The sequence below is a fragment of the Netta rufina genome (genome assembly GCF_964035555.1).
Source record: "Netta rufina genome assembly, chromosome: 1".
Lineage (NCBI taxonomy): Eukaryota > Metazoa > Chordata > Aves > Anseriformes > Anatidae > Netta > Netta rufina.
The window spans coordinates 55,658,941-55,674,136 of record NC_140123.1 but is presented as its reverse complement, the minus strand read 5'-3'; the positions used below and the strand labels follow the sequence as shown (position 1 = coordinate 55,674,136).

The 15,196-nt window shown below is 42.3% G+C and overlaps 2 protein-coding genes across 2 annotated transcripts in view; one reads left to right on the top strand and one right to left on the bottom strand.

Moving 5' to 3' along the window:
- UBAC2 (UBA domain containing 2) overlaps nt 1-15,196 on the bottom strand; it is an 87,544-nt gene that overhangs the window by 39,275 nt on the left and 33,073 nt on the right. The gene's annotated exons all lie outside the window — the stretch shown is intronic.
- On the top strand, nt 1,606-13,338 carry LOC311210229 (G-protein coupled receptor 183-like; the record flags this gene model as incomplete). Its single annotated transcript, XM_084288018.1, is given in 3 exon segments — nt 1,606-1,629; nt 1,633-1,646; nt 10,520-13,338. Coding segments are annotated over 3 exon segments (1,143 nt in total). The 3' UTR covers nt 11,625-13,338.

Here is a 15,196-nt window from a genome sequence, read left to right as displayed (position 1 = left end):
TTTATAGAAATTTTATTCTCTGACGAAGCTAAATAATTTTCAAATAATTTGAAAACAATAGAGAAAAGCTTTACAATAAGCCAAGTTAAGTTTTCTCACAGACTTTCTGAGCGTGGTGTTGGAGGACAGATGCCCACAACAACTGCGGAGCAGGGAATTTTACACCGGGCACTTCAGCTCCCTGCCACCTGAGGAGCACCACGCCGTGCCCACAGACAATCACGGTGTGGTGCCCCCTACGAGCTCCAAGCAAGCACGGGAGTAACTGGTAAGGCTCCGTTTCATTCCCCTACAGCGAGGATATTTCCTGTGAGATGAGATATGTTCAGTGAAGCTGAACTGTCACAAACCCTGCATTTACTTCAGGCTTCCTGACGAGGCAGACGAGGTCCTGTCGCCACACACTCCAGCGTGGCAGTGTCACCAGCTCGCCCTGTGAGCAGCGCCCGAGCTGTCCCCAAAAGCATCCCACCTCTGCATACGTTGGACCCGCCAAGACTGGTATGGTCACGCCTACTTGCTCATTTTTGAGAATCAGGCCACTAAAATGAGGCCACTTGCAAGATAAACTGCCTGTCGCAGGCATGAGCAATCAGTATGAATTTGTGGGGAAAATCCCACGTACCGCTCAGCCACCGCCTCTGACAGCAAATGGCAGGGCTTTCCAGCTATCTCTGATCTCCATAACCTTTGCAGCAAACACGGTTTCACTGTCAGATCAAGGCTCCTTACCCAGAAACAAGGCTGCTGCAGGTGCCTACAGCTTACCCCACGATCTGACATCCCATCCCTTTCCCATTCCCACCTATACCTACTGATATCATTTTAGCAGAACCCGATGCATGTTTTAAGAGCTGTTCATTCATTTTAACATGCATGCCACGTGAGTGTCTTACTACAATTAGTACCCTTGCTCAAAACGCAATAAGCTTACCAAGTCACACATCCCCACTGCTCTCTAGCACCAGCCGGGCTCCTCAGCTCCCTCACAAACTTTCACAGGGCGTTTCTGCAAAGCCTCATCATTACGGTCCTAAAACACTGCTGGGAAGGCACAGGGGCTGTCGAGATGGCTGTTTTTACACAGCATATCAGCGTGCCCCACGCCTGAGGTTTTCTCCTGCTGTCTCAGATCTGATCAGTAAGAAGTGATTTTAAAGCCTGTACCCATCATACGACTCTGTGCTCCGAAATAAGCTTTAGTGTTGTGGGTTATTGATTTTCCTTTTATTTTTTTTTTTAATGCAGACGTAATATAAACAACGTTCTTCACTCAGGATTTTTTGGTTCGTCAACAATTCGTCAAGAAAACCTCTGGGTAAAGTCCCTCTATGAAAGTCAAAGTCAGTAAGGCGTTGCTTGTGGCGGGGGGGAGGCGTTTTCTAATTACTCTCTTTGAACAGACTAATTGCAAAAGAATTAAAAATAGATGCTTTCACATCCCATAAAACTGTAGGCAGCAAATCAGGACCAGCATACAAACAAGGTTTTTTTTTAAGCACATGAAAAAAAAAAAAAGTCTACCCCTCCCACTAAAGAGGCTCACGTAATCAGTCTTGAAAACAATGTGCAAGGGTAAACTTTCACAGTCAAGCCATCCTGCTAATGCCCTTAGCTGCTCAGAGGATCTAAGAAGCCACGGATATGTAAGTACAGACAAGAAATAACTTTTTTCGTTTTTCACTGAACAGCAAACAACTCCAGAAAGATGATTTCTTTATTGCCTTATTATGAATATGTTCATGTAGTAGGAGAGACAAGGCTTGTAGAATAAATTCTGTAACATTTTACACTGCCATATTAATATGCTACTTGTTATTTCTTATGTAAATGCCAGATGATCCACAACATCAGCAAGTTATTTCAAATGTTTTCTTATAAAACTGATTTCTTATAATAACATTTCTAATAATTTTGACAATCAGAAAATGTTTGATACCGCATTATCTTAGCTTTTTTCAGTCATTCACAAAGTAATTTAAATGATACTAACGCAACATAACTACTGTTCAAGTATTAAGTGAAACACTGCAGTTCTTTAGTCATTCACTGAACCTTGCAAAATACTTTAATACTAGGAGAAAGCCTTAAAACAAATCTGTCCTATGGCAGTGAATGCACAGCCTGCTCATTCATACGCGCTACTTGTCTTTATTCTCTGCTCAAGAGCTCTCAGTCATTCTTCTCCTGTCTGAATAGTGCAGCAGAATATTTTAGAAATCCTAAATTTTACGAGCTAATTCCTCTCTCACCTTCTGACACATGTTTCTTTCCAAGTGTTTAGAAGGCATTCTTTTCCTGAACTGCAATCACCAACTAGATTTCTCCCTATTACTGATCTTCATGCCACAAAGACAAAGGAATATTACAAGTGATCCAATTTTTATACACCCTCCTATTAAACAGGATATATTTTTATGTAATATTGGCAAAACAAGGTGGACTGCTCAACAGGCAGCGACTCAACTATTATTTATAATAAAACACAGAGGTGGCATGCATGCCCCTAAGCACAGCATGTCTGCCTAGCATTTCCATGGCTCCTCCTGAACAGAGACAAGGGGACTGAAGACTTACCAGGCAATTAGTCTTTAACACCTCAAATCCCATCTCTTTCTCCTCAGAGACTGAGGAGTATGTACACATGCAACAAATAATAAATTTAAACTAAAGTCATGAAGTTTTAATCCCTAAAATTAAGACTATACCTGCATAGGTTCCATATCATCTGGGCAGAAAAAAAAAAAAGGTGTACATTTTTTCTAGTTCCTATGATACGAATTCCTTGTATTTATTTTTTTTTTGACCTTTCTTTCCTTCTACTTGCAGAAATGTACTTGTGGCTCAGGTTTTTCTTTTGCTTATTTGCTATTTTTTAGGCTCTCTCTTTATTACATCAAATAGACTTAAGCAAGTAAACTGAAGGGAGGTTAATTTTCTCAGCCTGAGCTCTTCACATTAACACGCATCTTTGGAAAATATGATTTAGGTTGGATAATTCTCACACTTTCATAGCAGGGATCACACTGGGAAAGACAGATCCAACAGATAAGAGCTAGACACATGCATGTCTTCCACTTTTCCTTTAACTAATTATGCAGCATTTCAACCCAACTTTATTTCCACTTCACTTACTTTACCGTAACTTCTATTATTTTGGGACACAAAAAGTAATTATCATGCAACTTTGTGAAAGAGTAGTAGATAAAAGCTGAACAATAAAGATCCCATACAGTCTGCATCCGTAAATTCTGTTAGAAACGTTTAAAGAATATTTTAATTCTTCATAGCCATCATTAAGAGAATTTAATTGGTGCAATGCACACTTTGGATTCTCAAATTTGGGCTTATACTACGGAAGAGTAAAAGCACTAGACTGGAAACCATCTCACCAAAATTAGCCATGGGTGGTGACCTGTGGATTCAATCATCAGGCTTACGCGTTGCAATTTTGGACACAAAACTCAACAGCTCTGAAAACTGTAAATTAACGTAATGCACTACAAGAACGTGAGGGTTACAGCATTAGAAAGAAACAGGAAGCTTCAGGACACGCCTGTCTCTTGCCTCAGCTTTTATTAACCACGTGTAGTTCCCAAGCTGGTAATGCATGTCTAGGTATGTGCAGCTTTCTTAGGTATATCAGCCTTCCCATTTTAACAAAGCTTTCTACAATGCAACTTAGCAGGCACGCTTCTTAATGAACGTAACTTAGCTGAAGCAAACCCTTTTCTCAAGGGTTTGCTTCACAAAACCGACACTGCAGTGAAGACCACGTGTATGTTAAGTTAGAGTTTCAGCCAGTAAATCTTACTGGTCAAAAGTAATACATTAGGTTACAATATGCAGTTAAAGCATTTTATATATTCTCTCTCTTGCTAAAAACAAACAAAAACCAGATGGTGTTCCTATACCAAAAGTAGGAGATGATAACAGGAGGAAAACTCACTTAGTTTAGAGAGAGACAGCTTTGTAGCACTGCTTGCACATCATTTCACAGAATGGCTGAGGTTGGCAGGGACCTCTGCAGAACCCCCCTGCCAAGCAGGATCACCTAGAGCACACTGCACAGGATGGCAGCCAGGAGGGTTGTGAGTATCTCCAGGGAAGGAGACCCCACAACCTCTCTGGGCAGCCTGTGCCAGTGCTCTGTCAGCCTCACCGTGCAGAATTGCCCTCTCATAATGAGAATGAACCTCCTGTGCTTCAGTCTGTGCCCGCTGCCTCTCGTCCTCTCGCTGGGCGCAGCTGAAGAGACCGGCTCCATCTTCTTAACACCCTCCCCTTAGATATTCATACACAAATCTATAATTTAAATTTACAATTTAAAGCACGTAATCTAAGTTTTTAACGCTACAGTTGCCGGCTCATAGCTTAGGTTTATGCCCTTTAATAGTTGAATACATGCAACACTGGTACCCTACGTGTACAGGCCATCGTACAGACACAGCTCGAAGAACCCGGGCTTTGGATGACGTACATCCAGACTCGAGCCATTCCCATTCATCAAACACCCTTCACTGTGGGAAGTCTACCCTGAGCTGGGCTCTTGTGTACTGTGCTTTGTTTTACAGATGTAAAACAAATAACTAACGCCAGTCAAACGTTTTCACAGAAAACCAATCTCCTAAAAGAACTTAATTTCCTTCTCCAGCTGACAAAGGCACCTGCACAGATTTAACACACTCCAGATTTTATAAGCAGCTTGACCTGGTAGTGTGATTTTTTTCTGAGTAGATATTATGGCTGTAAAACATCAAGCAACCACAGAGAACGGATTAAAAGCCAGCTAGCTAACAAATCTCATCAAGTAATTGGCCATCGAAAAAAACATTGCTGGGTGGGTGTATGTCAACATATTTCATCGATGACCAGAAAGCAAATACAGTGCTAAAAAACTTGGAAGTGGCAAGTGACAGAACAGGAAGGCACAAGGCACACTGGTTGTAAGCCTGGGCATAATATTAATGTGAAACTCTCCCAGGCAGAGGCAGAGGACCGTGGCCATGCCCACGGACTGGAGTTACCCTAGGACAGACATAGTGAATTGGGGAAGGACTCCCCAGTTCTAACCCACAGGGCAGAAAAAGCAGGGGCACAGTGCTGAGGACACCTGGAACCCCATCTCCTGTAGTGGATTGAACTGGATTTGGAGCAGAAGTCCCAGATTATTTTGCCTTACGGTGAGACATCTGAGAGGCTCACCTTGAATTGCCAAAACACCGAGGCTGTATAAACACCTCTGCGGGCAGACAGGGGCTATTTGCTCAAGCAGGCTTTATTCTAAGAGGAAAGGCTCGACAAAAACAGCATCTGCAAATTGATTTGGGAGTAAAATAAGAGACACCCACGTTTTTGACAGGGAGGTTGACTAAACAATGCTCCAATACAAAGGGCTAATTCTCTCTCTCCAGATCCCCAAGTCAAGACCAAATACCCTTGTGGAAAACATGCTGTGAATCAGGACAGCGGAATCCACACACAAACAGCTAAAACACTAACATGACCTGGATTACATGGGAGATCACATTAAATTAGTAAGTGGTCTCTCTGCACTAGAGCTGGATCAGTGTCATCGAGGACTGCATGTCTGCAGCCTCAGAAAAAACTAAAAACCTACATAACCTTCTTTACAATATCATATAAAGACAGGAAAGTTAAAAACTTTATGCCTTAGATTTTCTTATGTACCTCTGCCCAAAACTGTGGCAATATTTTCTAAAATATTTTCTAAAATATTTTCTAAAATTATTAAATTGGTAAATTACCGATTTTTTTTTCCCCTCCAAATATATACTTCAAAATAATATCATAAATAAACCCCGTAAGACACTGGAGAGGGGTGTTTAATCTGTCAACAGAGAAGAGCAAATGCTCTGGCAGCGACTCCAAAGGTGAGCTTCAGTGGTGTGTCTGCATTCATGACAGTGCACAGCCATGTCCTCGTAAGGTTGTAGGGCACACAGCTCACTAAAATCAGTAAGAAGTCACTGCCCTGCTCAGCTGGTCCGAGGTTTGCAGCAGTAGGGAGGAAACCTTCTCCACTTTTGCTCTAGGAATGCAAAAAATGCAGGCAGTACCCAAGTTAGGGCTGCTGCTGTTTTTTTCAGATACACTTTGTGGAGTGTGACATACGCTGTGTATGTATAATAGACTGATTGCTAAGGCTTGCTGCCAAGTAATAAATAGCAACCTGACACAAGGAATACAACTCAAGAACTATCTTGTTTTACTTAATAGTCTAGACACCTTTCAGGAAGAAATTACCATTTTAAAAGCAGCCTGGTTCAAGATTGACAAGAAAAGCTGAAATGCCTGCTGAGGTGAAATGGAGTTCATCCAACAACGAGAGCTCAGATGTACCAAGAAGTTACCATAGGTCAGCTGATGTGCATTAAATTGTGATATGGCAGCGACTTTATCATCTGTTTGAGCCCCAAGGCAGATAGAGTATCTCAACTGGTTTTAAAAATATGAACTATATTCAGGAAATGTAGCAGCTAGACATCACAGTGACTGCTTGAAAATGCCCCCACGTTAACTACATACAAACTGAACACCAGTACTCATCTCCAGTATTGTAAAACGTGCGCCCTACTTCAGCAGGCAAAGTATTTTGGGGATAGCAGAGGATCAGAGGGAATCCCTGCCCAGGGCTGACTCCCACAGCAAGCCGAGGAGCCTGCTGACATCCTCTTCCAAGGAGCAATGACGTGTGCGCTGACCTGGAAGTGCACCAGCCGTGGTTCTCTGGCTTTCTTCTCATCTGTTTGTGGCCAGTCTGTCTCACTGTGCGACTAGGGAACTTCCTTAGGAACCAGGAACGTACCTGAGCTTGCCTTGTGTTGAGTGGGGAAGGATGGGAAAAGGGGAAGAGCTGCTCGAGTGAGCCACCCCCTACGTATGGCCGTGCTAGCACCATGGATAGGCACCAGCTCTCTCCTGGCTGGACTCCTTTTCAATATAATATTTCAATATTATTTATGAACAAAAACTATCACATTACAGCAAACAGGAAATAAAACTATGCCATGAATATGCTATAGGTAGTCACTGCTGTAGAGTTGCTTATCATAAATCTTAGATATTTTTTCTTTGCTATGTTTAAGAAATGATTTTACCTAGATCTCAAGGAAGACATGGGTAGAAGACAGATGTCATGCTGGGAGTCTGAACGAGTAATCAGAAACACACAAATAAGAGAGACAGAACAAACCACACGACATTTTCTGCAAAAAGCAGCCTGTTACACACTTAAGTAAAATGAACCATGCTACATGCTTCTACATGGAAGACACACTCTGAGACATCCCAGACATTCCTAAATCTGTACAACAGCTACAGAGCTGATTTCTACCAATTCAATTCCTGTATTCAAGCCACAGTGCTCCCAGATCAGATTTAACTCCCAACCCCAAATGCAGTCTCCACATCTCTTGACACATGCTACGTGCTTCCCTGGTATCTTAAGAATCAGAACACTGCACATTTATCAGTCGGAAATCACTCACCTGTTTTTTCCTACAGCCTCTACAAGACTTGATATAGCTAGTGTATAGACTTGGTATATTATTTGGATGCTAAATTTCTTCCTTAATCACATGTAATATAACTTACTCATGTATCTTAATACATGGAGTCTACAGTTACACAAAAATCAGGAATTTGAGATCCATCATCCATTATCTGCAGCTTTAGGGTTTACAGGGAACCTTACATACCCCTGCTAACTTAGGCAGAAGTCTGATCAAACTGGGTTATAATACGTGCTGCAGGTAAATTAACTGTGAACAACCTGAAATAAATCTCATCAAAACATGAAAGAAGATACTAACCTTTCAGTGCTTCCACAAGTAAATAAAAAGGCAATTAATACTTTATAAAAGGTATAGCTTAAAACATGTTAAAAGGAGAAGTGTTTTCTAGAAAGACTTCTTTAAGGTACAGCAGGTTGTAGTTGTTTGCAAATATTGTGCATTGAAAGGCAGATCCTCAGAAATAACCTAGATGCTTTAATTAAAGATATCAGATGGATGTAAGAATCAGTTTACAACAGCTTTTATCTCCAGATATTCTGCATTAAAGCAGAAGCAATCTTGTTTTGACTGCTACTTTAATCCATATAAGTGCAGACACACAGGCTGACAGTTTGTATGAGTCATCCAGATGGCAAAGATGTCTGATAACAAAACTGGTACTAATATTTAATATCTGCAGAAATACCGACACGTTACAGTCATACAGACACAAGCGGTCTGAAGATTTTCAAAAGGACCAGTTAGAGTGATTGCTGAGAGCATCCAAGACTGTACATAAGATTATTTTATATATATATATAACTGCACAAATAGAGCATTGTATAATTCTGAAGCGATGGTGCTTGCAGCAGTGATGTTGAAAGACTTTCGCAAGAATATTCTCCCGGTGATCACCTTCTTACATCAGCGTGTGAACACATACACAGTGTGCCTGGTTGGCTATTGGAAGCTTTCCTACAGGTCTTCTGGAGGGCACAGGGAATAAAATCACCTCACTTCTTTTCACATGCAGTCTCTCCAGCAAGAACTGGCAGATACAACCACACTTCACAGTCAAAGGAGTGGGAAGCGTGTGGTGGTTTTACTCAGCCAGGCAGCTGAGCTCTACCACAACTGCTCTCCCACTCTCCCTCCTCAAAGGGAAAGGAGGAGAAAAAAAAGATGATGAAAAGGGCTCAAGGGGTGAGATAAGAACAAGGAGATCACTCAACAATTATCGTCATGGACAAAACACACTCAGCATAGGGAGATTAATGTAATTTATGACCTATTACTAACAAGCTAGAGAGAGGAGAAACAAAAAAGCAAAACTACAAACACCTTTCTCCCTAATCACCCTCTCCTGCCTCCTCCCTCCAAACAGTGCAGGGGAATGGGGGCTGTGGTCAGGCCCTGACGCTTCATCTCTGCTGCTCCTTTATGGCCACTCCCTGCCCCTGGGCTGCCCACAGGCAGCAGCTCCTCAAGAACTGCTCCAGATATGGGCCTGTACCACGGGGTCCATCCATCCATCCCCCAGGAGCAAACTGCTCCAGCACGGGTCCCCCACGGGTGGGCAGCAGCTCCCCCCAGACCCCCTGCTCCTGCGTGGGCTCCTCTCCACGGGCTGCAGCTCCGGCCCGGGGCCTGCTCCTGCGGGGGCTCTCCATGGGCCGCAGCCTCCTCCAGGCCACATCCACCTGCTCCACTGGGGGCTCCTCCACCCATGGGGGGGCTGCAGCGTGGAGATCTGCTCCGTGTGGGACCCATGGGCTGCAGGGGGACAGCCTGCTCTGACCTGCCATGGGGCAGCTGCTGGGCTCTGCTCACAGAGGCCACCCCTGCAGCCCCCCACTACCAAAACCTTGCCACATAAACCAACCGCAACATGTCTTTTATATATGAACTCACAGTGATCAGATACCCAAGCAACGGTTTCAGTGAGGAACAGCTAAGAAGGAAAACCATAAACATGACAGATACTTTAAGGATGGTACTAATCAACAACAGAGTTCTCCCTGTGATTTGTGAGCTAAATTCTTCAGACTTTAGGTAATGCTTTGCAGAACAGCTGCTGAAGGAGTAACATTAGATGCCCCATCCTTCCTGCCATTTATGCTTACGCTGTGCAACTGTGAGGTATAACACAACCGAAAATATTCTGCACTGGAGGCAACACAAACAGGACAGGATCCTTTCTGTTTCTAAATTCTGCTAACTCATTTTTTTTATTGGAAGTCCCCCAAGTCACTGCCACTTTGCATTTCTTCCGTGCCATTTTCGACCATTCAGGTTAAACAATTTCCAAAATGCACTAAATCAGGACACGTGAAATACTTTACCTGCGATTTATCTCTTTTGCAGCATGATTAGTAAGAGACTGAAGTAGTAGCCTTATCCACTGATGTATATAAACAATATTTGAATTAGACTGCAAAAGCCAATTCTTCGCACTAGCATTAAACAGGCTGAATTATTATGCCAGTATGATAAGCAGGAATGCTGAAAAAAAATATTTCTCCAAACAAGTTAAACCATCACAAAGTGAATCCTTAGAAATAAAAACTACCTAAAAATTAACAGCGACACATTTCAAAGATTTTGTCTGCTTGACTGACCCTTGGGGACTTCATATGCTCTTTTATCACGTGGTATCTTCAGGCTCCCTTTTCCTCTCAGATTGCTGTGAACAGCCACCCACCTCCTGCCCATCTGCCTGTAAGCTTCGCTTTCTAAGTATATGGCATCCCTGGTGCATTACTTTGCCCGTTGTCTCTTTTTTTTTCAGGAGAGAAGGCATGGGGATGGAAATAGAAAAGCCAGACAGAGCCATCTGTTTGTTTGTTTGTTTTTGGAAAGAGGCTTGAAAGTCTTTCACCACAATGAAGTTTCATTTCAGTTTTTTAGTATCTTGCTTTTTGCAATGCGGGTTGACCGTTGTTTTGCAGAAGGAGTTTATCTACACATATTACAAAATGTCCCCTTGTGTTTTTTCACGTTAGGTCTACTGAGCTTCCTGCAAAAACAGCGGTTGCAGAAATGGACACTTCCACCACTTCTCAGACCAACAGCTCTACCTGTGACTTATACGAACACAAAGATACAGCCAGGATACTCCTGTCCGTCTTCTACAGCCTCATCTTGATTTTCGGAGTGCTTGGAAACACAATCGCCCTCACGGTCATTTTCAAAAACAGAAAGAAGATCAATTCTACTACTCTCTACTCAACAAACCTCGTCTTATCAGACCTGCTGTTTTGTATCGCCTTGCCCACGAGGATAGCCTACTACGCCCTGGGTTTCCACTGGCCTTTTGGAGAAGCTTTATGTCGAATAACTGCTCTCTTGTTTTACATCAACACTTACGCAGGTGTAAACTTCATGACGTTTCTGAGCATCGACAGGTTTTTTGCTGTCGTCCACCCCTTCCGATACAAGATCAGAAGGATTAAATATGCCAAGGGTATTTGTGTGTTTATCTGGTTTCTTGTATTCAGCCAGACTTTCCCGTTACTTATACAACCCATGACACAGGAAGAAAATGAAAGGACTACATGCATGGAATATCCAAACTTTGAAAAAATAGCCCATCTACCATTTATACTTCTCGCTGCCTGTTTAGTAGGGTACCTTATTCCCCTTGGAATTATACTCTTTTGTTACTCTCAAATTAGCTGCAAGCTTTTTCAAACAGCCAAGGAAAATCCACTGACTGAAAAATCAGGGATAAACAAAAAAGCCATCAACACCATCGTATTTGTAATTATAGTGTTTGTCATCTGCTTTACCCCTTACCACGTTGCAATCATACAGCACATGATTAAGAAGCTTCAGCACCAACCCGAGTGCAGCGAAGAGCAAATTTTCCAGAAGTCGCTCCATTATACTGTGTTTCTGATGAATTTTAATTGCTGCCTAGACCCTTTCATCTATTTCTTCGCCTGCAAAGGATACAAAAGAACTGTACTGAAAATACTGAGGCGACAAGTGAGCGTATCGATTTCGAGCGCCGTCAGGTCCCACCACGAAGAAAGCTCACGGGACGTGGGAGAAACACAAATGATGGTACTTGCAAAATCCGCCAATGGGAAGTTACCTGAAAAATAAAGTCTGGAGTGCACTGCGGTGAAGCAGGCTTACAAACCCTGGGTTCACATCAAAATCTCTGTGTTCCCTGTACAGCAGCTTAAGGAATACTCCGTCTCTCAGACCGTCAGGAAATCAAGGAATGGTGTTAGACTGAGAAAGAATGATCATAGGACAGCAGGAAAACTCGAAGCTACGATTTCCTAGCTCCGTCCTTTTGACTGATCTCATTACTTTTTCCAGGAAACGCACACCATTGTGAATGTCCAAATTCCACACTGCACATACGTACTCCTGGATGTTATTAAATCGAGCAAAGACTTGAGTCAGCTTAACTGTATGTCTGAGAAGGGATCAAACCCAAAATAGATCAAACCATTTAGAGTGACTACAACTAGCACGTCTGAAAATTGCAAGGCTCCTAGCTGAGCTCCAATTTCTGCAATGGTTTTGTTATCTCCGCCACACAAGCAAAGGAATCAAACTTCCAGATAAAACAGACAACTTCTGTACAGTCTGACTATCTCTAGTGCTTAGTTTATAGTCCCTTGGAGGTAAAACTGTATTTTGTAGTACCTGGAGCATGTATGTCTTAATGGAAAATCCACAGAGATACTATTGTCAAATATAATAGATGAAAAATTAATGAACTCTTTGGTTCTTCCCAATATTAAATATCTCCCATATGTTAAATCCCTCATCTTTTCAAGGTGTATTATCTCTCAAACCCTTTTCCTGAAGGAAAACTTTTCTTTCCGGTGTGTATTACAGAGTTTCAAAGTTGTATATTAATTATTTATAAGTACACATAAAATAAGTTGATGTTAGAGACTAAAATATGAAAACTACAGTGGTTTGGTTAAAAGAACGTTGCTACACGGTTCTTCAAAACTTCTGCTGAAGCCAGACACGGACACAAGGCAACCTGTTAACCTGAGCTCAATAAATGGTAACAGCAGGAAGGGCTGGGAAAGGACGAGCTTTCCCACCAAGCCCTCACAGAGCACATCCGGAATCCATTTGGGCACACTGAAATGGTGCCAGAGGAAAGACCAAATGAGTTAAACACGTCCTCCTGGAGCTGGCTGACTACCAAGATACATCCAGGATGCAGGTTTTGGGTTCCTGCTGTCGTGCCCTTCCGTAACGGGACAGTTTCCTTCCCTGCATTATTCCTGGCCCACACGTCTTTTCTTTTGTCTGCTGTCTTATTAATATACCAACACAACCTGGTAATTGCGCCATGTGATGAAAAAGGAAAGCTAAAAAATGCCCGATAATTACCGGTAAAAGCTATGCCAGATGTCAGAATAAATGATATTTATTGCAGCTGTATCTCTCCAGCATTGAGATTGTACTGGAAAGTCATCAGAGCACGTTACGATTGTCATCTCTGAAATTCCTTCCTTAGGTGTTGACCTCCACCTACCTGCAAACATGGAAGGGTCAAATCTGAACAGCAGCATGGAAACGTTATTAGTAATTACTTTATAATGGGAGAGAAAGTGCAAAAGACACTGTATTTCAGGCCACTTACACTGTCAAAATTGAGTTTCTAGTTACAAAAGACACTATGCAGCCACAGGAAAGTGGAGCAAGAAAATTTGTTTTCAACAGAAGTTCTGCTTAATTCTGTATGCTCTAGCAGCTCTGTTCTTGTCGGCTTTTTTAATGAACTATTGGAAAATATTATTTAAGAATTTGTTGCTATAGGAGCAAATAAATGATAACCTGATAAAACCACAGGAAGACCGGTCATGGTTGCCTAGAAGTTGTAGAAATAAAATATGTGTATTATTACCATCACACCATTACAAACTCTTTTCAGTCTATTAATGTTTTGTCTTTTGTTGGTTTTTTTTTTTTTTTTTTTTTTTTTACTTTTGGTCTGCATTTCATCTGTGATTATAAAACTTTAAAGGCAAGAAGTTATTTTTTAACTATTTGTATGTAACTCAACTATGTATCACAGCACCCCATAATGCAAGTATTTATTCACTTTTACGTGGAAATGAAGGTCTCTGCTGAAAATCTTGAGTTTCCCTGTCCCTGTTTCCTCACGTTAGTCATTGTGTTATTTTCAAGTCCAGACTTGGAGAACGTTGATGTGAATTTGAAAACAAACAGCTAACTTCAAATCAAAATACTGCTTTTGCTGAAGTGCTTTGTTCCGGTTAGCTACCAGTTTGAAAAAAAAAAAAAAGCTTTTTTCTCCTTATTTTACTATTTCTCACACACTGAACAAAACAATAAAATAAAGATCTTTAAAAGCCATGATAAGCTCAGCTTCCTGAGCAGTCCTGAAGACAAAGACAGTGACGATTTATGGCTGGGGCAGCTGATGCCACTGCTTCCCCTCGCTGCTTGCCAGCACTCGCAGCTCGTGCAAGCTCCTATCAGCGAGGAGACTCTTTCAAGAGTGCTTATCTGAAACTGCCAAAAGTAGTGGTGGTGGTTTCAGCTGGCCCGGGACACGGCTTTAAAATAGCTTAGAGAGCATCTGTCTTAGCTCTTCTCCCAGTTGTGCTGTGGGGCTGGTAGCCATCACCAGGGAGGTGGTAAGAAGCTGCTGCATGGGAGCAAGGGAGGACGGTAATACCAGAAACATAGAGCTCTTCCCAAATCAGTTTTCTTCAGGATGCTCAGTTTTCTTCATGATGACCCATCATTGCTGAAAACTTGTGATGACCTTTTCCGTGTGACAGGCTGGGCCGTACAGATCTGGATCTCGCTCACCCTTTTCAGAGATAAAGCAGGCAGCTGACAAGTAGGTTGGTGTGGCTCACTCGTTACGAGGACCTGACTGGAGTTCTACGGACAAAGAGGGGCTGGTCTCTGTTTGGAGGGTGACGTCCAGTCAGGATATTAAAAACTGCTCATGACAAAATGATAGAATACCTTTCATCTCAAGACTGAGGAGTGCACGGCTAGGGCTGCTGCTGAGAAGACTTCGATGAGACCATGTGAAAGGCCACGTTTCCTTAATTCCAGTAGATAAGCAAGGGTAAATAGAGGAGCTCATGATGGGGAAAACAACTTGAAAGAAATCACCGTTTCACAAGCCTCTTCACTAAGTTAGACCAGGTGGAGTCCTCTTTGCTATTTCTTATGGGAGAGAGATGATTTCCTGGGACATCTAAAATTCAGGCAGTGAAGGGAAAACATTTTAGATCCAGGTGAAGATCAGCAGTCCTAACAGAAAGCAGGGGAGCATTCTGGGTTTCCAAACAGAGAGATTCATTAAGTTGTGAAACCAAACCCACCGAAGCCAAGCAAAGCCTTTCTTTTTGGAGTATTCAAAGCTCCTGGAAAGCTGACAGAAGAGACATAGATATCTTCAGATGGGTACTGCTTCCTTGTAGGACTCGGATGATCTCACATTTGTTGATATACAACACGGTAATAGTATGGTCTGTAAATATCTAGGACCATATTGAAAAAGTAGGGGGAAAAAGGGGCAGGGTGTTTTCCTTTCCACGGTGTCCACTGCTCAGGGGCTGGCTGGATATCAGTCTGCTGGGAGGAGGTGGTGAGCAACTGCTTGTGCATTGCACGTGTTTTTCTTTCTCACCTGTTAAACTGTCTTCATCTCC